At 45.3% G+C, this 27,282-nt stretch overlaps 1 protein-coding gene across 4 annotated transcripts in view; it reads right to left on the reverse strand.

The window, feature by feature from the left end:
* The window catches only part of DENND4C (DENN domain containing 4C), a 2,555,958-nt gene that overhangs the window by 1,744,582 nt on the left and 784,094 nt on the right, over positions 1-27,282 (reverse strand). For all 4 annotated transcript variants that reach the window (XM_069625964.1, XM_069625963.1, XM_069625962.1 and 1 more), the window contains exon 9: positions 4,415-4,559. In XM_069625964.1, the coding sequence (XP_069482065.1) occupies positions 4,415-4,559 (145 nt within the window). The remainder of the gene's footprint in view (positions 1-4,414; positions 4,560-27,282) is intronic.

A 27,282-nucleotide genomic window follows, 5' to 3' on the forward strand; every position in this document is an offset into this window, starting at 1 on the left:
AGTTCTTGCAATTTAAATTTCTACATAGGTTATACTAGGTTACTGCCAGGCTCTCCGCGATGTCCCATCCTACGGAGCACTGTTGCCCCACGTGGCAGCATACAACAGCAGATCACCAACACATGTTCTGGCAGTGTCCTTAGTTAAGAGTTCTGGGACAAAATTCTAGACACCTTATCCAGGATGGTGGGCTCCCTGCTGGAAAAGAATCCACCCGGAGCACTGTTTGGGATGTGGGCTGATATTCAGAGTAACAGACACCGTGCATTTGTGAATATGGGGTGCATGATTGCCAAAAGCAGCATCCTGCTGAAATGGAAGAACACCTGCCCTCCTCCCCCCCTCCCCCAAGAGAGAAGGAATGGGTACTTGCACTGACCTGGGCTCAAGAAAATGAAGATCAGTATGTAAAACACCCTCCCCAACACAGCTAGACCCTGTGACATCTGGGCAGAATACTGCTCTTATTCAGCCCGAATTACATCTAGTGATCAAGACATGAATAATCTGTAACGCATAACTGACGCTACAAGGTTGAGGCCAGTTAACTCAAATGTTGTGGGCAAGCTAGTTCTGGATGATACTGTGAATAGCTACGTTTGTACACCGTCTGTATGATATCAAACTCTCTGTTGTACTCTCTAAATTGCCAATTAAATTAAAGGTATAAAAAATAAAAAGAATGGAATTAGAGTAAATTTCTTACACTTGGCGAACAGAGCCAAGGAAAGATCACATTCTAATCATAGGCTCTAATTAACCGCCATCAAGGTATGGATAGATGTGGCCTTCCGCCAGCCGGAGTTAGACGGTCACTGCTCCAGCCACTGTCCAGAAACCACATGGTTGAGGCCAAAGTTCTGAACTCAAAATGAGTACTGTCCATGCCTCAGTCATGTCTGCCTTCAAGTTCTCTTGTAAAGATGGTGTGGTAAGATTTCTACATTCAATATCTTGATTTGGATTTAGTGGAGTAGCTTCCAGAAAAAAAGTCCCTTGGTAGACTTCTGTATTCCTGATGACACTAATGGTTGGTACTTCTCCTGAGAAGGACAACTCCAAAAGGTCTCAAAAGATCTTGAACACTAAGACTTTATCCCTATGTATCTCTGAAGAACAGAGGGGAAAGGAACAGGTATGTTAAGTAACCCCCCCTGCCTGAGATTCTTCTAAAGACCGTTTCTGGTGCTCAGAATCCATAGGGGACACACCCTCCTGTGCTTGGTCCACGGGTTGATGGTACAGAGGTTACTTTCAGCATTAAGGGTTAGATTAGGTCTGTCGTGACGCACAGGAATTTGTTCCAGACACCTTCCAGTACAAAACACAAATGCGGAAAGAGGAAGACTTCTGCAGGACAGACCACGTCCGGACACCTCACAGAATTGAAGGAGTGTTGCAATGGGAGTCACTACGGTGAGGTGTTGACATGCGACCTTCAGGGGATAAACACAAAAGCAGGCCCAGCACAGCCTCAGTTCATGCAAAATGTCTGAAAATGCAGGAGCAGGAGTCTTGTTCCATAAACAGAAGATCCTGCAAGTATGTATTCGAAATGGTACCGACTGAAACGAGGTAGCCCAGGAGAGAGCTAGTCCATCCACCTATTGGTCCAGAGACACTCCCTAAGGTTCAGTAGGCAAGGATCCTTAAGCAGGGGTTGAGACTGGTTGTTCGCACTGGTCCCGGGGTCAAAGGATTGATGAGGGACATAAGATCAGGCAAAGGAGCACAGCTTCACAGAGGAAGCACTGGTGTCGATTCTGGTCACCTGCAAAGGTAGTCTTCGGATTGTCAGCAGGATGTTGTTGCACGTGGGGGACTTTGCTCCAACAGCGATCTGAGGAATAGTTGCAGGAGCCCTCCTTTTATCCAAGATTTGGGCTGCGCGCATACGCAAGCCCAGAAATGGTAAGAATCTGCACCATTCAAACTGGCACTAGCTATCCAATCGCGGATATCCACTGGGCAACAACATCTGCCCAGCAACAGACATTCAGGCACCAGAGATGTGGATTGGGAGTAGACACCCCCAGCATCTTCCTCTGGCCACACACAGTAAGCATCCCTGTAACAGCCACAGCTTTCCTTGGGAAAAGGATTGCCATGTAATGGATTTCCTGACCTGAGAAGACAGGAATAAGACCAAAGAACAATATGGGCAAAACACGAGTGAACAACCTTGTGGCACAGATATCTTAGGGTGATAGACACCTTTTGCAGCCCTTGTAAAATGTTGTAAAAACATCAATAAGGCCACCAGCATGTCTTATGCACATTGTCAATGTAACCAAAAAGCCATTACATAAAAAAAGAGGAAATTATACAAAGTATCCTAACAGCACTTCACTGTACGCTGATGCGTGCAAAACACAAATTTACAGCGAGCCAGTCTCAGTTCTGACAGTCTTGGGGACTACTCAGTTTCCCCCATAAGAATGAACAAGCAGGCAAGGGAAGTAAAACAGAAGGTTTTACCGAACTCCAAAAAGTCAGGCAGAGTTCAAAACAAAGCAAAAAAAGAGATGGTGTTCCATAGAAGTCTGTGGGAGGAAAGCATCACAAAGAAACGTTCCCAACATTGGCAGCCAGTGGAAGGTGGGGGTCGAAGGTGGAGCAGTGTTTGAGGATACTCTCCTGAGTTTGAAGCACATGTTTAATGCTTTTAACCAGACCTGGAAGCAAAGGTCTGGGCCCAAATACAACCCATCGGAGTGTATGTGATTTGCTCCAAGCTGTTATGCATTACCTGTCTGGCATCCAATAGGTCAAAGAAATTGCTACTGCTTACCCTATGTAAAGCAGTCACTTGCCAGAGTTAGAGGGGGTGCTTAAATGCACAGTCTTACCAATGTTACCCAAAGCTGTTTTTCTTTGCCTGCAGAAACAAAGAAGAAATACCCAGATAACATTTCCTTTTGAAACAGTGGCAGACTACAGAAGACTGTAAAAGTGGGTTGCAGGTCTTGTGAGGTATTGCGAACAATTGATGTCCAACAAAAACGTATTGCATGACTGGAGGAAAAGGTTGCATTTACAGTGTGGATGTATGTCTGTTGATGGATGGGAGGAAGGGGATGTGCAGGAGGGAATTTAAACCCCTGTCTGCATTCTTCCAACACTAGTAAACAGAAGTACGAGTTCTTCTATGGCTCTCACTTGAAACCGCTCTAATGAAAAAGATGTGGCAGCCCCCTGCAGGCAGATGGATGGCGCAACCAGCTTCATGGGGCACTATGAGGAATCCACACTTCACCTTTCCAACTTTCCAACTTCTCACCCAATCTCAACCTCCCTGTGAAAACAATCCATGCACATTTCACATTATGGGCAATGTGTGGTTGTTTTGGCACAATGAGTGTGGCAAATAGCAAAACTGAGTGAAATTAAACTCGTAGGGCCAAACTAAAGGAAATGACTGACATGGGCAAGTCGGGGGGCAATAAGGTTTTTCTAGTGGTGGTTTTAGGGAAAAGTATGACATGCTAAAAAACTGGGCTGGTGCAAGAAAGTAGTTTGGGAAACTAGAGTCACATGAGGAATTACAGAGCAATGAGAATGGCTTTTGGATTCATTATTTTCAGACAAAATCTGAGCTATAAAAAGCAACATTCTGAGTCACTTCTTGAATGAAACTCTTGAGGGGCGAGAACTGCCCCGTCCCCTCACGCTCTTCTGAGTGGGTTCTAGAACATGCACCAAGTCAGGGTCAGCATTTACAGCCTACGACTCAAACAAAAAGAATTAGGCAGCAGCTACTTGTAGGACAGCCCTGTCAGAATGAACTGGCTGGTGACAGAACTATCCATACGGTAGAAAAGCATGGTGAAAAAACAAGTCCATTGCAAAAGCTCACAATAAATAAAAAGTAATTGATCTATGGTATCTAAGAAAATTGGACACATTTATGTACAGTGCATCCTGATGGGGAAAATACTAAAACAACTGTGGGGAAAAGCATGAAAATGATAAATAGGGAGCTACCGTCATCGGAACATTAAGCTTCTCTGCTTAATGTACAGGAATGGCATAGCGCTGGTACCGGTCACTATTTAATAATGGTCTTATATGTTAGGAATGATAAAGGCTTGACATAAGATTACCTGGTAGTGTAGGCTGGAGGGTACATTAGTTAAAAACCCAAGAGGCGAACTCAGAAATAAACATGTAGTTTCAAAATATAAGAAACTTGAAAATCCTGGAAGACTCAAAGATCAAGTGCAACTAAAGTACAGTACACCAAACAAACAGCATGACTGAACAGCCAAAAAAAGAGTCTTCTTGGAAGACTGGTGTACTGATACTGGATTAGACATGGGCCATTTGCCTTGCAATAGTTTGTTTTCTTTTTCATACAACTACATATTACAAGGGATTATCTGCTGTCCAGCAACATAAGTCACACAGAGCTCACCGCAACAACAGCTTCAGCTACTCCAGTCAAGACGGCTGGCCTTAGTGAGTGCAGCAGGATCTTGTTTTCTAGCAGCACAAATAGCAGCAAAGTGGCACAGTTTTCAGGTCCAAGATTCATCAGTAAAGTGCTGAAGTTTGCACCACTAGAAAAAATATAAAAGATGCAAGTATATAAAACGCTGGTTCTCATCTAGCAGTACAGTAACGAAACATCAATGTAATGTTTAACTTTTTCCCATGTAAGGTGGACGCGTGTGTGCTCAAAAGCTGTGTGCATCCTTATCAAGAGAGGATAAAAAGCTCAGAGAAAGGATGTGAAGCAATAAATAGGGTGCACTGATCAGAGGATGTACTCAAAGTAAGAGCTTTTTGTGAGGGGTGTTCTGCAATTGTCTTCTACAGTATGGACAATCGCAATGGTTTCGCATTATTTAATGCAAAAACACTAGCACAAACTAAATTCACACTTTCGTTAAACCATCACAACTGCAGCTACCTATACAACAAAAGTTAAACCTTACTCATTACAATTTTACCACTCTATTGTCATAGTCCTTACAGCCTGCAGACAAGTGCACAACACAGGCAACTGCACCAGAGTAGCTATTAGCAATAAACATTTTCATCTTTTCTTGTAGGACATGATCTACCAGACCTCTTCCGCCATATCCAGTTTCGCCCGTTTCTCGGCAAAGTAGTCCGAAATAAGTCTGAAAGTCCAGCAAAAGATCATTTGGTCAAACGGAGCACATTTGATCCGATACACAATGCTGGGTATTAACAAGAAGCATGTGGTGTAGGCCGCTTATCAAGAGGCATGTGCAGCTGAAAAGCCACCAAAGGTCCCCTAGTTGAGACCAGTCTATAGTGTGTGGCAAAAAGCCCACTCCCCTCCCCAATCATGCAGCAGTCCAGGATAAAGGAGATGAAGCCCTGAGGTTATATAACAGGCTATCAGCTGGGGAAACAACTGCCAGGCCAATGAATTTGGATAAATAAATCTCTGGTACAACACATCTATTTCAACAGACATTAGGAAAGAAAAATAATGTGTTCAAATGGAATAGTCCTGTGCATTAAAGACAATTGAGATTGAAGATGACCCTAGCTATTTTTCACACCAAAACAGATTTTATGAGACGTTTGAAATGCCGCTCCTCATAAGACATACCCCAATTTGCAGACTATTTGAGATTTTATGAATATCAGTGATGGTGTGTTAAGAAATGGCATAAAAGGGCAATTTTGACAAGCAGTGGAATCATGAAGGGGACTTGTTTCAGACAGTAAAACAAATACATGAAATCTATGATGTGCATAATAGACTTATCAAAGACCTGTAGACATTATGTGTGAATAAAGTATTGTTCTATACAATTGATCGAGAAATCAGTTGTCTTGATAGAGGATTTTTTTAAATTCCAAAACGTACATCAATATTGCTAGTTAACTACTGACAACGCCGAATGTTCTAGAAATAATACACTCAACATGGTCTTTTGTATCTACAAATCAGGCAACAAAATGTGCGGTGTCAGCGTGTGGCGACCTGCCCTTCATGCCAAGGGGCAAGTGACTTATTCCTGGCGTGTAGCCTGCAACTTGAAACTTGTATCCCTGTACTGACCAATACATCTATTACAGACCTAGTTGGATCTATCACGGTACTGCTAAAGCCTTCAGTACCTGCTAATGTCTGCCTTCAACATTACTATGCTTTGATGGTCTAGTGGATCTATGTGTTCCTGCCCGTTATTCACTAGTTCTCAGGCGCGTTCAGGTCCAGGATGTACTTAATTGTCTTAGACTGAGACTCAAAACTTCTGAATAAGTGCACCCGTACTCCTTGGCACCTCCCGGCGAGAGTGCACCTGCGCTGCCAGTTGGCAGGCAGGGATTTCACCCAAGCATGAACAGCCTCAACCAAGGCTGAACGTTAAGGAGTGGGATCTGCCGGACGATGGCCTCAATGTACTTCTTTCTTCCTGGAGGCCCTCCAATAAGTTAATCTTTACCTGCAAGTGGTATAAGGTTTCAGCTTGGTGTCATAAGAAGGGTCTGGACCCCTCATATTTCCAACCTATACAGTCTTTGATTTCCTGATCTCTTTGGACCAGCAAGGCCTTCAGATTGATACCAAGTATTTGACCACTATTTCGATCTTTAAGCGGACCCCTGAGCAAGACGTGTTCTTTTCCATCACCACTAGTATTCATTTTTTGTGCGAATTACCAAACCAGATTCCACTATGCCAGCATATTAGCTCTTTGTTCCTGGAGTGCGTAGGGTGGAGCGGGGGATTTGGCGGGAGGGTGGGAGTGGGGGGATGGGAGGGCAAAGGCGGTTTCCTGCTTATTTTAAAATTTAAGACAAAAGTTGTTCCTCTACCTTTACTTTATTACATTTATATTGCACAGAAAGTGGCCTGGAGGTGTATATGCGCCAAACAGAAACAGACAAAAGCACATAATCCCCAAAAAAGTAACAACTGAACAATAACAAACAAAAAGGATAGGCTTAATACATGGAGAACCTTGGCTATAGGTCATGAGCCATCTACATCAAGACAATGCATTCTTACAGGCACACAATAAAACATACTAAGCCATAGCAAAGGCAGTCCATAATAGCAGTAGTACTTTTATGCAAAAGTATTTACAATTAACTTCAGCTCTGAAGGCACATTAATAAGATTATTGCACTTTGCTAGAAACAAGAGAAGGTTGCTGCGACCAGTGCCAACCAATATGCAGTCTCTGCTATCATGTGCGCACCATTGGTCTATCTTGATTCTATGAAGAACCTTAAAATCAGAAGTTCTAATAACCCCAGGGCCAGTCCTTTGTCCAAGCCACACCAAGACCTTATTCTTCAGGGCTTCCTTGGATTCAAGCCGTACTGGCAAAGAGACGTTAGAAATAACAAATTCGCTTAATGAGTTATACAATATAAGAGGCATCTGTTTGTTTGTTCATTTATTATGCGCGCCAGACCCGAAGGCAACAGGGTGCAACAGTACAGAATATGCAAGGCTTAAGTTACAAGGTTACATTATATGAAAAGCAGAGGTGTACAAACATGGCAGTGGTAGGTCAAATAAATAGATACATATGAGAAGACGTACATGATAGACAAATGGATACATGTGTATATACACAAGCAAGGTGCCACAGGGAGTGGTGTGTACACTAGTGTGGAACTAACTGTCCAGAGATTTCATCCAATTTATATAGTTAGTTCTGAATTTAAGCAAGGACTGATCTTCTCTTATAGGATGTGGCAGGGAGTTGCAGAGTTGTGCCGCTCTAACTGGGAAACTGCTACCCCCCGCCTTAAACAACTTAAATCTCGGGATGATAAGACTACTGGTATTAACTGTTCTCGAAAGTCTGGTGGAAATTATCCTCTTGAATCTGTCCGTGAGATAACTAGGGGCTGCGTTGTTCAGATCTTTGTGAGTAAGGAATGCAACTTTTAAATGAATTTTATTTTGGGCGGAAAGCCAATTATTTTGGCGCCTTATCATGGATATTTGAGATCTTTTAGACACGCCTAGAGCCGCTCTCAAGGCATTGTTTTGAAGGATTTAAATCCTATGGATAGTGGATTTGTTTGCACTGATGTATAAGGCATTTCAATAATCTAGCCTAGATAGAATAAGGGCTCTGGCCAAGATGATACAATTGTTGTCCGAGAGAAAGGGTTTGCCTGTTCTGATGAGCTTAAAGGTGTAAACTGTGGCTGAAACCATGGACTTCATCTATTTAGAAAAGTAGAGGGTGGAGTCAAGGAAGAAGCCAAGTGTCTTTACCTCCTTGGCCACCTTAATAAGGTTCCCATCAATTACAAATGAAGAGTAGTCTTGGCCTAATTTCTTGAGGTTGGGGTGGGTATCCAGGATGATAAACATTTTATTTACCAAGGCCAAATCCTTGTTGTAATCCCCGGAAAGTGGGAGGAGAATCTGAGTATCATCTGCGTAGTTAGTGTAGGTGATACCAAGAAGGTCCAGATCATCAAAAAGGGGCTTAGTAAATATATTGTAATAGGTGGGGGAGACGCAAGAATCCTGTGGTACACCGCAGGTAATGGGGATTGGGTCTGCCGCTGCTGATAGGGAGAACACCCTCATGGTCCTGTCGCTTAGAAAAGCCTCAATCCACGGTATAGCCTCTTTGGAAAAGTGGGCAGCCGAATCTAGGTGGCTACATAGGACCTTGTGGTTCACAAGGTCAAATGCAGCCGAGAGGTCGAGCAATAGGAGGAGGGCTGTTTTCCCTTTATCTCGAAGCTCATCAATTTGTGCCTTCAGATCAATAAGGGCGGTCTCAGTCCCAGGTTGAGGACGGAATCCTGATTCTGTGCTTTGATAATTCGTGACTTCATACTTGAAGGCACTTTAGTTTGTCATCACAATAAGCACCTGATAAGAGTCTGACACGAATCCTCCACTGCAGTATGAGCCCAAACTTAGAATGATCGAGTTTGTTCAACTAAAGTGATTGTGGCCTGAGCCTTAAAATAAATATGCTCCTCAGCATCATTAGCCAATTTCACTGGTTTGGACATAAATAATGCATCCAGCTCAATTTGACAAATGTTATACTCTGCCCCTTTCCGGTACTTGATGGAGTCCACTATCTTACATTCAGTATTAGGTATCCCAACCAATTTACCACAATCCATCTTAAAGGTTTGGCAGCTTTTATAATCCATACACAAATTAGTTTGACATGAGCCTCTATCTTTACAGGCATTACAAATTGTGAAGATTTGTCCAAAAGGTCCATCCATATACCAAAGTCATGAAAGCTTCACCATTCCTGTAGGTCAGCAATAATTCTGTCTTTAACCATCTGCCACATTGGTTCAATATTCTCTGGATCCACGTTATATGTCCCCAGTGGGTCCACTAAGGACTGTGAAATATTACTCAAAGGAATTTCTTCTTTTCCCCCACACTATTGGGGCAAATCGGGACACTAGAAAAATGGGGCCCCATAATGAAGAGTATCAATCTGCAAAGGACTATCCCCATTACATGTATGACAGTCATCTCAATGCTTATCTTTGCCCATCATTCACAATTTCCGTATGGTCATTGGCAAATGAGAGTATATTTTTGCCTTGAAATCGCATTCTACTATGGGCACTAACGGCCAGGACCTCCAATAACTTATTCCTGTTGGGGGTGGTACTTTCCATCCCATTACCCCTTTTAAGTCCTGCCATAACCTACAGGCATGTTCTCTCACTCTAGAAGGGACAACAACCTTAGGAGAAGTATTCCTGATAAATTGTTAGAGACAAGTTCTCTAAAAACTCAATACATAACAGCTAGGAGTACCGTATGAGTAAGGCGACTCCCTGATGGCACAGGTTATTTTGATTTTGGCTTTCTAAACACCTGGAGTTGGGATTATAATTAATTGTGAATATATCTATTGGATACATTACTCACTGTAATCATATTTCTGATGCTTGTATCTGCTTAAATTAACCTGCTATGCCTAGGCTGACAGCTAGTGGAAGCTGAAGAGTATTAGTGTTGTTTTCGAAACTCGAAAAGGGACATCGACAGGGCGTGCCAGTAATACTATCGCTAGTGTGACGTCCGCTGTACCCATGGTCCTTCACGCGTTGAGGTCCCTCAGATGGTTTTGTTCTGACATGATGTTGCATGAAGTGTAGCGCGAGTACAGGTGTATCCAAGCAGATATATAAGCAAGCTCATATAACATCTATGCACCTTCTCTCCGGGGAAGAAGGGTGGGCACATGTGAATCTAAGCAGATTCAAGCATCAAATACAATTATGGTGAGTAATGTATCTTTTCTGAGGCTTGTGGAATCTGCTTAGATCACATGCTATGCATAGATTAGCAAGCAGTATTAGGAGAAGGTGGTGGGTTGTGAGAAGGATCCGCGGCAAATAGATGTTTTAGAACCGCTTGTCACACCTGTGTATCTGCTTTGGAATGTGTGTCAATGCAGTAGTGCTGAGTGAAGGGGTGTACTGAGCTCCATGTAGCTGCTTTGCAAATGCTATCTAAAGGGACATTTGTGATAAAAGCCAGAGTAGCTCCTGTGCTCCGTGTGGAGTGAGCTCTTTGTGTGAAAGGCCGTGTTTTACTTGATCATGAATAGCATAATTGTATACATTTGACTATCCATGTGGAGATTGCTGTCTCCTTCTCTGCCTGTTGCTATGGAGACAAAGAGTTGATCTGTTTTCCTAAGCGGCCTGGTCTTCTCTACATAGTAGAGGCCCGCTCTCCTCACATCTAGTGTGTGGAGTTTAACCTCAGCTGAGATAGGTGGATTCTGAAAGAAAGCCGGAAGCTCAATGGATTGGTTCACGTGGAATTTAGAAATTAATTAAGGAGAGAATCTAGGATGACTATGTAAAACCAATTTATTTTTATGGATAATAAAGAAAGGGCTCTGCACTGACAATGCTTGCAATTCACCAACTCTTCTTATGGAAGTAATAGCCACTAAGAAGGCAATTTTGTATGTCAGGTGTTTAAGACTTGACTGATGCATAGACTCCAAAGGGGGTCCAATGAGCTTTGCTAGTACTACATTGAGATCCCATCCTGGCGGGGGGTTTGAAATCGGAGGGTGGAGGCTCTTAACTCCCTCCATGAATTCCTTAATGGCAGGCACTTTCCACCACGATACTTTACTCTGAGAGGTGGTATAGGCCGATAAAGTTGCCAGGTGGACCTTTATAGAGTTGAATACTAACCCTGAATCTAACAAGTGGAGCATATGATTTAGAATGTGTGATGGAGTACATTCTATGGGGTTTATTTGTTTTGACTGGCACCAAATTACAAATCTTCCCCACTTGTCGAAATAGCAGTGCCTAGTGTTTGGTTTTCGTGCTTCCTTCAGGATATCCATACACCGCTGTGGTAGATTAAGGTGACCGAACTCTATGACTTCAGGAGCCATGCTGTCAAGTTTATCGAGTGTGGTTGTGGGTGCACTGTTGTTCCATGGTGTTGGGTTAACAGGTCAGGTAGGTACGGGAGCTTGATGGGATCACATATCGCCAGTTTGCGCAGATGTGGATACCATGGTTGTCTCGCCCACATAGGAGCAACTGGGATGAGCGTCATCTGTTCGCTGTGCATCTTGTTCACTATTCTGCTCATTAATGGTGTTGGGGGAAAAGCGTTGGCACATTTCCCTGACCAGCTCATCCATAGGGCGTCCCCCCCCCCCCTTGGAGTCTGGCTGGGGGAACCTGGATGTGAAGTCCGGGCATTGCTTGTTTTCTCCTGTAGTGAACAAGTCTAGTGTGGGGTAACCCCACTGAGAGAAGAGGTTGTCTACGACGCTGGAGTCTAGTTGCCACTCGTGTTCCACTGGTAGGGCATTTCTGCTCAGAGAGTCTGCTACAGTGTTGAGTCCCCATGGAACGTGTTTGGAGGATAGGGACATCCCCCATCTGAGCGCCCATTTTCATATTTCCTGCACCAACTTGGACAGACTTGGTGATTTTGTGCCCCCCTGTTTGTTGATGTAGAACATTCCAGTTGTGCTGTCCGTTAAAACCTGACCCGCTTGGTTCGATAGTTGTATTTCGAAGGCTTGCAGTGCTTGGAGTACTGCTAGTAGTTCCAGCAGGTTGATATGGTTTTGTGCTGTGACGCGAGTCCACAGACCATGTACTGTGTGCTGAAGGTAATCATCTCCCCACCACGACAGGATCGTGGAAGGGTTTTCCCTTTTACAGATTTTCTCTTGACCACCAGCGTAGGCTTTGTACTAGTGTTGGCGAAACGACCACTAGATCGTGCCACTGACCACTTGCCTGAGACCATTGTTTCGCCAACCACTCCTGCATTAGTCGCATGTGCAGACCTGCATGTGGGACTAGGTATATGCATGATGCCATCATGCCTAGCAAACGCATTGCTTTGCGTATGCTTATCTGGAGACCGGCTTGATACTGGGGTATTTGCCGAAGCATGTTCTGCACTCTTTCCATGGATGGAAAGGCTGGGCCTGTTCTTGTATCCAATACAGCTCCTAGGAACTGTTTTGATGTGTATAGTAGAAGACTACTTTCGGGTTTATCGAGAAGCCCAATTGGAAGAGAAGAGCTATGGTTTTTTGCGTGCTTTGTTTGCAAAGATGGAGAGTTTCTCCGATGATCAGCGAGTCGTCCAGGTAGGGGTACACTGGGATTGCTTCCCTGCGCAAGTGTGCTGCCACCACCGCCAGTACCTTGGTGAATACCCTTGGAGATGATGCTATTCCAAAGGGTAGCACCTTGAATTGGTAGTGCTGGTTTGCTACTTTGAACCGCAAGAGTTTTCTGTGCGCTGGGAGCATTGAAATATGAAAATAGGCATCTTTCATATCCAATGTTGCCATGTAATCCAGCCCGTTTTAGCAGGAGAATTACTTCTTGTATTGTTGTCATGCGGAACTTTTGTGGCTTTACATAAGTGTTTGCAGGGCTTAAGTCTAATACTGGGTGCATGTTAGATCTTTCAAGGAAGTATGTTGAATAAATACCCTTGTTTACCTCATTGGATGGCACAATCACGATGGCGTCCTCGAGGAGCAACGTGTTGATTTCTTCTATCAAGATGAGTTCTTCTCTTGATGACTTCCTTTGTGCGGGGGTAGGTTTGAAGGTGTTTCTAGGAGCTCCATGCAATAACCTCCCACTACCGTCGATAACACCCACTTTTCCATGGTTATTCCCTCCCATGCGTGGGTGAAGTTTGAAATCAATTCCCAGTCTGTGGAGTCATAGGAGGGGACCAGCAGCGGCTGTCATTGTTTGGGAGGCGTCCCTCCAACTCTGCAAGTGGAGTATCTCCCCCGGCCGTGGGACCTACGCTTGTCTCTTGGATAGCCCTGGGACTTGACCCTGGTTGTTGGTTCATGAAGAACTCTGGTTTTGTCCATACGGAGAGCCTCTTTGGGAATTTTGGCTGCGAAAGCGGCGAAAATTGTTCCCCCCCCTTTGCCCAGTTTGTTTGTTGGTAAGTTGCCCAAGGAATTTGAGTGCATCATACTCCTCTTTGGCCGACTTCAGAGCATCCTCCACCGCTTTGCCGAACAGTACATTTGGTTAAACCGGCATGTTGAGCAACGCTGCCTACGTTTCCAGCTTAAAGCCGGACTGGCGCATACAAGCATGGCGCTTGAGAATGGTTCCTTCTGAAATTATGCGTCCAGCATTGTCTGCAGGGTCGAGGTTGTTCTTTAGTAGGCTGCTGGCAGTGGCCTTGCCTTCAGCTGCTACAAGGGCAAGTTTAGATTTTAGAGGCTCTGGAGCAGAGTCAATAAGGGCTGTAACCTTGTCCCATTTATTGCAGTCATAGCTCGCCAACAGTGTGGAATTATTGTCAATCCTAGCTTGGAATGCTGCTGAGGTTGCAATTTTTCTACCCATGGTGTATAGCTTCTTGCTCTCCTTGTCTGGGGGAGCTTCCAAAGAGGCCAAAGGTGTACCAGACCTTTTCCGGGTAGTTGCGACAACCAGTGAATCCGGCCTAAGTTGTCCTCTGATATATAAGGGATCAGATGGTGCCGGGCGGAATAGTTTCTCTTTTCGTGGATTGACTGCCTCTGTTTGATTGGGCATTTCAAGTGAGAGTTGGATCCTCCTTTGAACCGACTTTAGAATGGGTATATACTGGGTGGCAGCTTTTTTGTCCCCCAGGATATCTTTGACAAAATCCTTGTTCTGCTGAGTTTCATGAGTTTGAATTCCGAAGTGCTCAGCTGATTTGATTAAGAGGTCATTAAACTAAGGTTGATTATCCACTGGGGAATCAGGTAAAGGGGAGTCTTGTAGAACGGGAGAGTCTATAGGGTAAACCTCGGACTCATCGTCATTATTATCCCCTCATCATCCTCATCATCATCATCATATTGATATTCCTCCTGGTCCCCTTCTGTGTCCATATGCATATCAAAGCTCAGAAGTGTGGGGCCTCTTTGCTGGTGGCTGGGATGAAGAGGGGCAGAGGAGTGGAAGACCGGGGCTGAGAGCTTGAGGCCTGATCAGTGGGAGGTTTATTTTGGAAATTCTCCAAAGCATGACGGTTCTTTTCAAAGAAATTACCAAAGAAATTCATTCTAGACATCACCCTATCTATGTCTTGTCCTCTGCTGACTATGTGGCTGAGCTGGGGATGACACCAGGGTAAGGTACAGCAGGTGTGCGGGGTGTAGGTAGGTCCTTATAATCTAGGGTCTCACTTAATGGACACTTCCCCTCCTCTTGTGGGACAGTTGCAGTTTCCATGGAAGGGGTAGACTCTTCCCTAGGAGACCTGTCTTTCTGGGTCTTGTCTCTATGATTAGAGCTCTTAGAGGAAGATTTTTGGGAATTAGAAGCTTTAATAATGCTTTCTGGGACATGTTTTTTAAATCAGGTGTGATATCCTTAGGCTTTTCTGCCGGTTTCGACAAAATGCATCAAGTATCGGCACAGGGAAGGACCTCGGCCGTGTCTTCCGATGTTTGGCTAAAGTAGTTTTATGGGAGGCATCTTTCGTTTTAGGGGCCTGTCATGAGGCGACTGAGACTTGGAGTGCCCAGAGGACAGGGAATCCACTGATCTGCCCCTAGACGCCATGGTCTGAGTAACACCAAGAGAATGGAAATGCTGCATCTAATGTAAGTTTGACTTTCGACGATTTTATACCCGAACGAGCATCAACTTATTAGCTGACCATAATTTCTGGGTTACATTATACTTGTTTGTTCTGTTTGGCATACTGCAATGCAACGCAAGTATAACCTGTGTGTGTAATGTTCTTTCTCACGCCCACATGGGCAGTCCAGCATTGAGATGCATGTAGACCACTACTCTGTTCTCCCAGGTTCAACGCTAATATCTCACTAAAATGCCATCTATGTGCACCTCGAATTGTAGCGTCAGCTTCTGTATCCCGTTTAGAGTTGAACATACTACATAGCAATGTCCTCGGAAGCAAATTATGTAGTACTTTCCACGTTGTTTTCTCTCTGTTGACTTGTTTCATGTCTGTGCTAATCGTTAGTTTAAACTCTATGCCCAATTAATAAGTCAACAGATAAATTGTAATAAAGATCGGCTACTGAGACACATTTCTATTATGTTTTTCGAAACAGGTACATCCTGCCATTCTGCGATTGTCATAGATTCCAGATGCCAAACTGACGGTTTCTTCAACCAGCAGCTGCAGATACTTGTGAACAACTGGATATATTTGACTCTTTTTTGGGACGATCGCCAAGGGCCGATATGCCCCTGCGCTGTACTAGCGATTAGGAGCAATTTAACATCCTTTATGGTGGGTCTAGCCCCAAGTTGATGCACAAGCCCTGGAATTCACTGTGCGACCCAAGCGCTTCTTTTACCCAAAACGAACACCTTGTGCACCCAAAAGGAACAACGCATAACTCACGATAAACATTTTCGGATCGCAAGCAAAGAAACAAATTTCCAATTTGATTGAATATGGCAATAGCCGGATGTTCTCAGAGCGTTTATTTTGAAATAAAAATACTTTACAAATTGTACAGTCTTGCTGTTTCTTTTTAAAGTACGGTTTCATATTCTGAATTGTGACCTGCTGTGTTGTGAGACGATTTGTGTTGATTTCAAGGTTCTGCGTCACGTTACGTAGGTGATAACTGGGCGCGTTTGGCTATGGTGACCAGGAACGTCACAGAGAAAGGCAGAGAATATCACTAGGTTTGGTGATGTCAAGCTCAGGGACGGGGCATATGATTTAGTGCCGCCAGGGCAGTTCACCTTGGGGTGATGCAGCAACAGATAAGATTAGCACAAGATGTCCGCGCCCTGCTGCTAGATTTCACATGTGTACAAAAGAGGAAAACTAAGGTAAGGTGCATAAAAACACATGTCCGAACCCTCGGTACAATAATATTTTCTGAGCATTGCACTTGTCAAACTTATCAAATAATCTCTGGGGAGGTGAGGGGTGATGAGGATGGGATGGGATATTTCTGACTTGATTCCGAATGAGTTTACAAAGTTTGACGGGATTCTGTCAAGAGGGGGCAAAATTAGAGGATGGTCCCAAAATATTGTAAAGGCTTATAAATGAGGTGCCATTTGACAAATCTACACAAAGGTTTGCAAAAAGATTATAGATCTAGATATAAATGTTTTCGTAAAGTCTGAATGGTTGTCAGGTGGGGACTAGGTTATGTGACAATTGTATGTGCATACATTTGACACTTTTGAAAAAATAAAACATGGGTGGATTTCCAGCAAACTTGTGTAAGGAACATTGGCAAGGACCTGAAAGCATGGTTTTGGAAATGTTCCAGTGTTTTATTTTTTGACAAGTGTCTTAATGTAGCTACAAAATATAGCAGTATACCTTTAGTGACTGAGGGGTAGCCTGTGGCCATGGGCAGTGGCCAGATTGTCTGGGTCATGGAATAAGGTCATGATCCGGACAATCTGGCTACTGGCCATGACCACAAAGGACAAAACGTAGGATTAAAGTGGCCATGTCCACCTGGGACTGGCTTTGTGGTGAAGTTATTGAAAATTAGGATAGATTTGAAAGGGAAGAAAAATGTGCTTGTGGTAATATGGTCATAGGGTTCTCTTTTTGCCTTCTGCAGGCTGCCATGGAAAGCGAAGAGGGACCATGTATGGAACCCCCGCCTTCCCTTTCCATGGTGGCCACCTTGGAAAAGGACTTTCCTTCCTAGCGTCCCGGTGTAGGAAGAAAAATTCTCTTTTAGTACCCCGGGTTCCCGCTTTGGGAACCTAGGCTGCTAATGGCCTTCATCCCCCATTTCAGGGGCTTGAATGGGGGGATAATGGTCCAGAGACCTCGTTATCCACCCTCGCTTCGCTTGAGCTGATAACTTGGGCTGCTGGGCCGGTATCCACCGTTCCAGTCCCTGGAACGGAAGATGAACGCTACAATATTCCCATTAGCATAACGCAAAATGCAAGTGGAAATGTTGGAAAATCTTATTAGTCTGTGTACTTTACTGAGAAATATAAAGTAGATGGAGTCTATACTTTTTTTTTTAGTTCTATTTTTTTAACTGTGAAAGGTGGTTCCTAAAGGAACATTTATTTTGTTTTTGGATGCACTTATTTTGGCAGGAGAGCTTAGAACGAAAGGTGGGGAGGGAAATGAGGGAAGAGGCACCAAACACTAATATGGAGGGGCAGGTGGACACGGGAAAATGTTGCGCGTGTGTTATTTCTGAGGTAGGGGGCAGTGTTTCTCGTGCTCATCGATTACAGCAGTGGTGATGTCTCTTGGGGAGGAGGGACGGCATTAGCTGATTCTATTTTAAGATAAATAGCAGTTTTGCTAAAAGTATGTACTGTGTACTAGATTGTTAATGGATGAGTAGGAATATGTGTTAGAGCTGTGCAAGGGAAATTTTGAAGTTTAAAGTTCCTAGATCAGTAGAAAATGCAGTTCCGAACTGTCCGTGAAGCACAGATCTTATCGTGTCGTGCATACGGGTTCTCGGACACGTCATCATGCTGCGCGCCAGCATATGGTCATGTGGCACTCTCTGGAAGGTCTGCAATGAAGTCAGATGTTCGTAGACATTATGGTTAAGTTGTACTAATAAAAACCTATGAAATTCAAAGAACAAATTTTGTTAAAGGGACGTTATGGTTCCAAGTAAAACCGAAAAACCCCTGAGATTTGCCAGTTATGGTAAACTAAGCAACCATAACTCGCGCCACCACCATGCATTCCTAAGACTAAGTGAGTTCTCCAGAGTTGCGAACAGGTCTATTTCTGGGAAGCCCCATTGTGTGAAGACGTCGAAGACAATGTCTTCGTGTAAACGCCATTCGTACTCTGAGGGCAGAGGGAAGTCTCTGCTGAGTTCATCTGCTAGCAGATTGAGTTCCCCTGGTACATGTTGTGACAATAGGAACATGTGTCTGAGAGCCCACTTCCAGATGTTCTGGGACAGCTTGGACAGTCCTGGAGAGTGAGTGCCCCCTTGCTTGTTGAGGTAGTACATGGCTGTGGTGCTGTCCGTGAGGACCATCACTGTCTTCCCTTGTAGGTGTGTCTGGAAGGCTTTTAGTGCTTTGAACACAGCAAGTAGCTCTAATAAGTTTATGTGCTTGGAAGCTACGCTCGGAGTCCAGACTCTGTGAGCAATCTGATGGGATAGGTGAGCAACCCATCCTGTGAGGGATGCGTCTGTGGTTAGAGTGGCTTCCACTGCGGGGGTGGCGAATGGTTTCCCTATTACCAGGTTTTCCTTCGACCACAACCGTAGCGAGAGAACCAAGGCCTGCGAGACCACCACTAGATCGTCCCATTGTCCGCTGGCCTGATACCACTGGCTGTTGAGCCACTCTTGCATTGGGCGCAGGCGTGCGTGAGGTACCAAATAAATACATGACGCCATAATTCCTAGCAAGCGCATTGCTTTGCCTACCGTCACCTCTCGACCGGCCACATATTGAGGGATCTGAAACAGCATATTTTGGACCCTCTTGTTGGAGGGGAAGACAAGGCCGTCCTTTGTTTGAATTAGAGCCCCTAGGAATTGTTTGATTTGGCTGGGGTCTAAGCTGGACTTCTTCTCGTTGATGGAGAAGCCAGTTGGAACAAAAGGTCTACTGTCTTCTGGGTGTTTGAGAAGCAGGTCTCGTAGGACTCCCCTGTTATGAGCCAATCGTCAAGGTAAGAGTATACCGGTATGGACAACCTGCGCAGGTGGGCCGCTGCCACTACCTTTGTGAATACCCTCGATGCAGATGCTCTGCCGAAGGGTAGCACTCTGAACTGGTAGTGTTTGCCCTCTATCATGAACCTGAGATATTTTCTGTATGCTGGCAACATCAAAATATGAAAGTATGCATCTTTCATGTCTAGTGTTGTCATGTAGTCCCCCTGAGATAGCAGGGGAATTACCTCCTGTAATGTTACCATACAAAATGTTTGTGGTTTTACAAATTTGTTCACTGGGTGCAGATCTAGTACAGGGCGCATGGTTCGGTCCTTTTTGGGTACAAGGAAGTACACTGAATAAATACCTTCCATTACCTGAGATAGGGGCACGACCTCTATTGCTCCTTTCTGTAGCAGCTGTTCTACTTCTTGTAGGAGGATGACGAGGTGTTCTGGTGACAGGCGTCGTCCCCTTGGAGGTCTGTAGGTGGGGGATCGATTGACCTCTATACAGTACCATGGGCTACGGTTGACAATGCCCACCGGTCTGATGTTATTCCCTCCCATGCTGAAAGGAACGATGTTATCCGGCCCCCAACCGGAGACGCATGGGAGGGGACCCGAACCTTCGGGTCATTTGGTGTTACTTGCCAGGGTGCCTCTGGGGCTGAAGCCCCGGCCTCTGCCCTTGCCACGGCGTTGTCCACTTTGGTTATACTGGTTACTGGTACTCTGATTAGAGGGCCAGTTGCCCGCAGTGGAATGCTGTTGCTGCTGCTGCTGTTGGCGTTGGCCACGAAAAAAGCGCTTGTCCCCAAATCCCCGCCTGTTTGGAGGCTTTGAGATTTGGTCTAAGGTCTTTATCGTGTCTAATTCTTTCTTCGCATTCTCCAGGGCGTCGTCCACTGCCCTTCCAAAGAGATTTTACTCTTCTATTGGCTTATTAATGAGTGACGCCTGCGTTTCTGCCTTGAAACCGGAATTGCGAAGCCAGACGTGACGTTTCAGCAGAATTCCCTGCACCAAAGATCGGCCAGCAGTTTCTGCCGCATCAAGAGTGTTCTTAATGATGCTCTGGTTGACCAGAGCTCCTTCTGTAACTGTAGCCAATAAGCGAGTTCTTAGAGGTTCAGGGGCTTCTTCGATGACCTGCTTAAACTTTCCCCATTGAGCATCAGCATAGCTTGCCAACAATGTATTAATATTGGCAATCCTAATTAAAAACGCTGCCGAGGCAGTAATTCTTTTGTCCAAGGCATAAAGCTTTTTCCCTTCTTTATCTGGGGGTGCCTCGCTGGTTGACAGTGGGACCCCAGCCCTCTTCCTTGTGTTAGTCACCACTAAGGAGTCCGGGACTGAGTGACCCCTGATATATAATGGGTCTGACTGAGAGGTTGAGAACAATTTCTCGATTCTTGGATTGACCCCTCTTACCAGCGCGGGAGTGGACAGCGATGGGGTGAGTCGTCTCTTAACCGAGACGAGGATAGGAATAGTTTGACTAGTGGAAGGTTTTTCTTTAATAATCCTTTCAACGAAATCAGTATCAGGGGTGACCTCCCCAGTTTGAACTTCAAAATGCGCTGCTGCCTTCCTCAGTAGTGCATTGAAGGTGGGCTGATTGTCTACTGGAGATGGGTTCCTGACCGGTGTGGTCTGAGGAGAAGAAATGTCTATAATGTCGGGGTCTGTAGACCCTGATGGCGACTGCCAGGGCTGTGAGCCACCTTCACCTGGGTCCTCCTCGTAGCCCTCCTCACCTATGTTAGTGTCATCATGAAAACCTTCTCCCTCTTGTTGGTCTTTATTATTCACAAACTCATCCTCTTCCTGGAAGTGAGAGTCTTCTTCAGTGAGGTCGTAAGAGTTCATGTCTTCCTGTAGGGGGTTAAAGAGCTTCGGGTATTTAGCCCATGGCCCCTCCTGGAGTACCTCCCTTGGGCTCTTGGGTGTCCTATTTTCTAGGATGGCCATGAACCCGTCTAGCTTGTCCATACATGACTGGAACCGCTCTACAGTCCAGTAAGGTAGGCCAGAGCGGTCTGGGAGTGAAAAGGGAGTTTCCTCTCCCTGTAGTTGCTTAGTTCTGTCTCATAGCGTTGAAGATCGAGTCCCTTCGCCTTCTGAGAAACCTTCTCGCTGGCGAGGGTCTTCTGTCGACGGTGGGAGCTGTCCCAGCCTACCCTCCGGCGTCCTCAGCGTTTCTTTGGCCTTGTGAGCGGTTTTTGACATGTCACCCGCCGTCCGTCTCTGGCCGTCTTTAGAAGCTATACGCGCAAGGCTTTCGGCGATCAGCTTCTCCGTCGAGGGATCGCTCGCCGTCGCGCTAGGCAGTGCCGAGTCTTTACTGGCAACGCACGCACTCTTGCGAGGCGCGTCACCTGAGGATTTGGGTATAGCGCCCTTATTTACAGAAAGCCCAGTCGCGGAAGCGGTGGCGGGGAGGGCTTGCGACCCTTACGGTCGGCGGAAGACGCCGGTGGACCCGACGCCTCCGTTGACGCTATGGCTGCCTTCGTCTTCAACGAATGCGTGCCGTGGGGTATGTACTTATGTGTTTTTCTGTGTTCGTCCTTGTCGCCGGGGTGTTCATCCCCATAAGCGGGGCGTGAGCTGGGCTTGTCGGGGACGGACGGCGAGGAGCGGGAACGCTCCTTGGAGAGGTCTACAACCTCTGTTGCGGAGGCCGTGTCATCACTGTCCTCATCAAATTCAGTGGCGGTGGCAGCTGGCGAGGAGTCAGACCTAGACATCGCATAGGCTGCCCTCCTTTTGACCCTGCGGTCCTTTAAAGTTTGGGTTTAAGTAACTTACAGGCCGCACAGCCGTCCTCTTTGTGATCGAGGGGCAAGCAACGGTTACATCGTTTGTGCTTGTCCTTCCAGGTAAACTTGCCCTTGCAACACGGGCAAAACCTAAAGGGAGTCCTCTCCCATAGCTGAGGGCATGAAATGTGATTACGACCTCGAAAGAGAGGGAGGGGAAAGAGAAAGGCATTCTCAGAGTGAAACAAAGAAATGACCAACAACCCCACTCTCCCTACTGTGTTAGGCCGGCGAGGCCAGGCCACGTGTCCGACAGCGCCGAAGTATCTCCTCCACTCGTCCCTCCGTCGAAGATTTTCCTCGGCGGAGAACAGCTTGGCAGCTACGTCGAGGGAGGGATCTATGTGATAGTTAATAATAATAAACGACCAAGGGTCGAGGAAATGATTTTGCAATGTCTCTCGAGGAGCTCCGCATTAAGGCGACCAATAACTGGGCAGAAAAAAACAATCTGAGGGACCTGGACGCGTGAGGGGTTGTGGGTACACTGCACGTCACTATAGGGATAGTGTTACAGACACGCCTTGTCAACGTCCCCTTTTTGACTACGAAAAACAAAATGCAATACCCCGCAGTGACCACTGGATGTCGGACTATGCACAGCATGTGATTCTAAGCAGATTAACAAACATCAGAAATATATATATCATGGCCTGCGGTAGCGGCCATGTAGTTATGGTTAAATTGCTAAACCCATAGGAAGAGCACATTTTGGGTGGCTTATAACTTTGCTCCCCCTGGATGAATACTCACCAAACCGTGCATAAAAAGTATATGGCCCACTCAATTTTTTTGCAAAGTTTGTTGAGGTTTGGTCAAGGCGGGGGGGCAAAGTTATCAAATCAAATATGTTTATTGTGAATTAGTTCAAATTTGAACTTTACACAAACAATACAAATACATAACTTAATACAAACATGCAATCAGAACGTTAAATATAAAAGTAATTTAAAATTGAATAAACAATTATATAAAATTAGACATATGTACAAATGAAACGTAATACAATACATAGATGATCCAGTACAGTGGTAATGTGTAACATTCCATACATGTCGTATACAGCCCAACACACAAGATACCTGACAGAAATGAGCACATACCACAAGCGCTGGGCAACCAAGTGACAATCGTAACGGTCAAGACTCGCACTTCAGGCTAGGGGCTGATTCCTGGAGGGGCCACTCAAGGTTCCACTAAAGCTGGCTGGTTTGGTAATAAACTTAACTTTAACCCAAACCCTGTATAGTGCCAGCTGTGTCCTAATGGAGTCTGAGTTTAAGCAGTAATCCCAGAAGGACTCTTCCTTGATGGTCTCAATTGTTTATCAACTTACCTAGCAGACATATACAATGGACCTATACGGGGGCACATAGTCAAAACATGCCTGGTGGTTTCTATATGTTTTCCCTTCTCACAGATATGACAACACCTGTCCTTTGGTAAAATACCCAACCGTGGTCCAGTAACCGCCAATACCTGAAGCTGATTCGTCTGCAGCCTTAGCATAAATTGATGAACCTCCGGATGTGGGCATAATAACAGATATGGTTGAGTCTTTCTGTATCTGGATTACATGCATTACAGCTTCGTACCCCTTCAAGGTCGACAGATGAATCTAATTCTGAGTCCAGTCCCATCTGTTCATTTTTTGTATGAAGGATTTGGACCCTGATGCTATGTGCTGCCCCGGAACCAGGTCTAAACCCCCGTCTGTGCGTAGTTCAAGATATTTATTATTGTTACCCAGGTTTCACGTTCCTTAAGGACAAGTGTCATGAAAATTTTACTAGCAACGTCTAGCATGGAGAGAAGTCGGTAATTACCAGCATTGCATCGATCTCCCTTTTTATGCACTGGTATAAACATTAACCTTCTCCATGAAGATGGAATCACAGCCGAACTACAAATACGCGAGAAGTGTGTCAGGAGTACGTGTGCCCAGTTATCCAGGTCACTTTTTAATACCATGTTTGCCAGCCCATTCGGGCCAGGGGCTTCAGAGGTTTTAAGTGCTACGATGACCTGCTTTATCGCTTTATGGCTTATAGGCAAGGGCCAAGGGGTTGTACTTAATACCAAGGTGGAAGCGGGTATATTTGCATTAAATAACTTATGCTTAATGTGTGCAACCCACTGCTCCTCACCAATAGGATTCATTATTCTTAATCCCTGGTCCCCTGCTGCCTCTCCTAATATTTGCCAGATTCGTCTAATATTTCTGCTCATAAGTTTCTGTATGAAACTCTCCCATTTTTCACGTTGTTGGGACTTACGGTAGTGATAGAGTCATGTACGGTATTGCCGCTTAATGTGCTTGATCTCAGACAGCCTCTCCTGCAGGCTCCTGTTGTTTATAGAGGACAATCTTCAAGTTTCAATTTCTCACCTCATTAACCTTTTTACGATCCCGGATCCAAATATCAAACTTACCCCTTACAACTGCTTTCCATTTAGTTTTAGGGACCTGGGTATGCTTAAAGAGAGACTGAGTGAGAGATTGTACCCATGCCTCTATCTCCTCAGGGGATTTCCCCTTTAGTTCACTCTTCAGACAACAACCATCAGGGAAAATCAGGCTCCTCATTCTTTCAATGTTGAACTGGGACCATCGTATCCGATTCCCTTGATTGGTGGTGGTCACATTGCTACTTACATTCCCAAATCCCTTTCCCCCTCCCCCACTCAGGGTCAGGGTGACTGGGGCATGGTCACTATGAGTGTTAGGAGCAATATGGATACCCATGACGTTACCCAGAACACATTCAGAGACCGCCATATAATCCAATACGGCCCTCTTAGTGCCCATAGTCCACGTGGATTGTCCGAGGTTATCTCCCGTTGTGCGCCCATTCAGGATAGTGCACCTCCATTCATTTAGGTAGTCTACCCATACCTTGCCTTTGGTATTAGAGGTAGTTTGTGGCATTCGACTGTAATCGGATACATTATCATATTTACCACAACCATCTTAGTCTACACATCTCGCGGTCAGATCCCCACGTAATATGATAGGGTTACTTTCATGATCAGCATCCCAGTTCAGTAGTATGGTATCCAACTGTTCGAGAATAGACTCAGTCATCAATGTACCCGGAGGTTATAAATGTCAATAATTAACAGATCTTGTGAGTTTTCCTCCTTTCTCCAGTAAGGTCACTGCCACAGCTAACACATTACTACCAGGTTTAGGGTCATTTACCAGTCTCGGGCTGTATGACTACTTTATTCCTATTAAGAGGCCGCCCTTTGGGCGTCCTCATTCCGCCTTGGTGGCCTCTGCTTGAAAAGTCACATACCCATCAAATTCCACCTCAAATGTAATCCAGGTCTCTTGTAAAACAGAAATGTAATGAGAAAACAATACTTCCTGCGCACTGCCCCCAGTGACCCAATGACTAAGCCCCCTGGTGTTCCAGCTCACAACTGACCAGTTTCAATCTGAACAACATTTAGTAGCGATCATATTCTTTAGCCATTCCCAGCATTGCTTATCGTTACATATGATTGCTGGCTTCGGTTTGCCTTTAGGGCCTGCAGTTTGGGTTTTTTGGCAATTACATTTGTCACATTCTTCTTCGGCATATCCATCCTTGGCGGTATATCTAAATCATATCCCAAATATCCCAAGGATGATGAGTTTGATCTAATAAGGGCTGTTGTCTCCGGCAACCTACAATGTACTTTGGTAGTCATAATGTTCAAAGGTCGCAGTGGTTCCACAAAATCAAAGTCTCCACTATTGAGTATCCTAAGGGAGGGCACCTTATTGAACAGTGTCAGAAGTGAAGCACGATTCAGCTGCCGCCGCTTTTACGGCTACCTTAGGGGCAATAGTCAGATCTCTGAGGTAACACCACAGTGGAAGAAGGGGATGAATGTACAACAGGAAGATCAGGGGAGGATACGGCAGTATTACTGGGAACCGTATTAATAAACTGCCAGTAGGCACTGTATCTCGTGCGAGGGGGCGTTTGGTCCCGCTACAAAGTTATAATGTACATGGTCCTGTTTTGGAGCTGTATCCTCCTCCCGGAGGGACACAGCACAAGCCGGGCCTTCCTCTATCAGCCAACTAGTGAGAGTACCCGCGGACTGTGCCGACCGTCTTTTGCGTCTTGCAGCTCTTTTTCGTAGCTTTTTTGACATATTGGCGCTACAAGGCCTTAATTTTGAATTTAATGCAGGGCGGTTCTCTTTCTGGATAACCGGCAGATCAGTAGAAGTCCTCCTTTGTATCGTTGAAATTTTCTGTTTTGTCTGCCTCCCCTGGCGTTTAGCTACAGGCACCATGTCAGTTGCACCCTTTATTAGGTCTGCAAAGGACGGTGGTAGGGTTGTGTCCAAGTTCACAGCCCTCGGCTCCACAATGGCACAATCTTGTGGTAATTTTTGGGGAACATCCTCACGCAAGTCAAAAATTGGCCTTTCTTTAGGTTGGTTTAGGGTTATTAAGTGTTCACATATACTTGCGATTGCAACCCCCAGAAGCTTCAAGTCTTCATGTATAGGACCACATAATTTTAAATGTATTTTTACCGCAAAATTTAAAATACTGTTGTGGTTTGTGGAAATCTCATGGGTACTATACTCCTCCTCAGTAAGTCTACTTGAGGGTAAAGCGGTACCATAGAACATGTTTGGGCTGGCGGATAGCCTGGCTGCCCCCCCCTGTATTAGACTGCAGAGGCTGAAGAGTTTCACTAATTTCAGTAGCCACTTGGTTAACCCTCCACCTCCCCCGTAGGGGGAGGTGTTCTCAGAGTAATCTCGCTCCTTAGTGATAAATGAACTTGGGTCTCCTTCGCTGATGGGGGGTCTGGCAAAGGGGGCTGCAACTGTGTTAGTACTTTTTCTGCAGCCTCTCCTTTCCGCCCCCCTATAATAAGGGACGTACGATCTTGTAAGGCGTAGCATAACTGAAGTAAAGAATCGTTGTCCAGCGGTAAATAACTATCAGCCTCAGCTAATGGGGGCATTGAGTCTAATGATGGCAAGGAAGTTGTCTGGACTGGGATTTTAGCAGAAAAAAGGCATCCAATGGGGCTTTTTTTTACTCAACTCTTCGTGCACTTTCAGCCCTCTATCCCCCTCCATGCCATCTTTCTGCAATTCAGTGCTATCATCATTGGGCTGTTTAGTAGAACGCAATCCGTAGGGTTTCTTTCCCCTATTGCCCCTGCTTTACAGCGGCTTGAGGCTTTTCCCGGCATTTCTGTTAAAAAGGTAAGGGGTGGGGGTGGGGGAAATAAAAAGAGCTGTGTAGAGGAGTGCAGGTGCCAATGCCAAAGCAAGAGGCTTGTAACCAAAAATACCAACACACTCCCCCTATACAACTCACTGCCACCACTCACTGTTTTAGTGTCCTAT

The sequence above is a fragment of the Ambystoma mexicanum genome, chromosome 6p, assembly GCF_040938575.1.
Source record: "Ambystoma mexicanum isolate Mex_15411 chromosome 6p, UKY_AmexF1_1, whole genome shotgun sequence".
NCBI classification, from domain to species: domain Eukaryota; kingdom Metazoa; phylum Chordata; class Amphibia; order Caudata; family Ambystomatidae; genus Ambystoma; species Ambystoma mexicanum.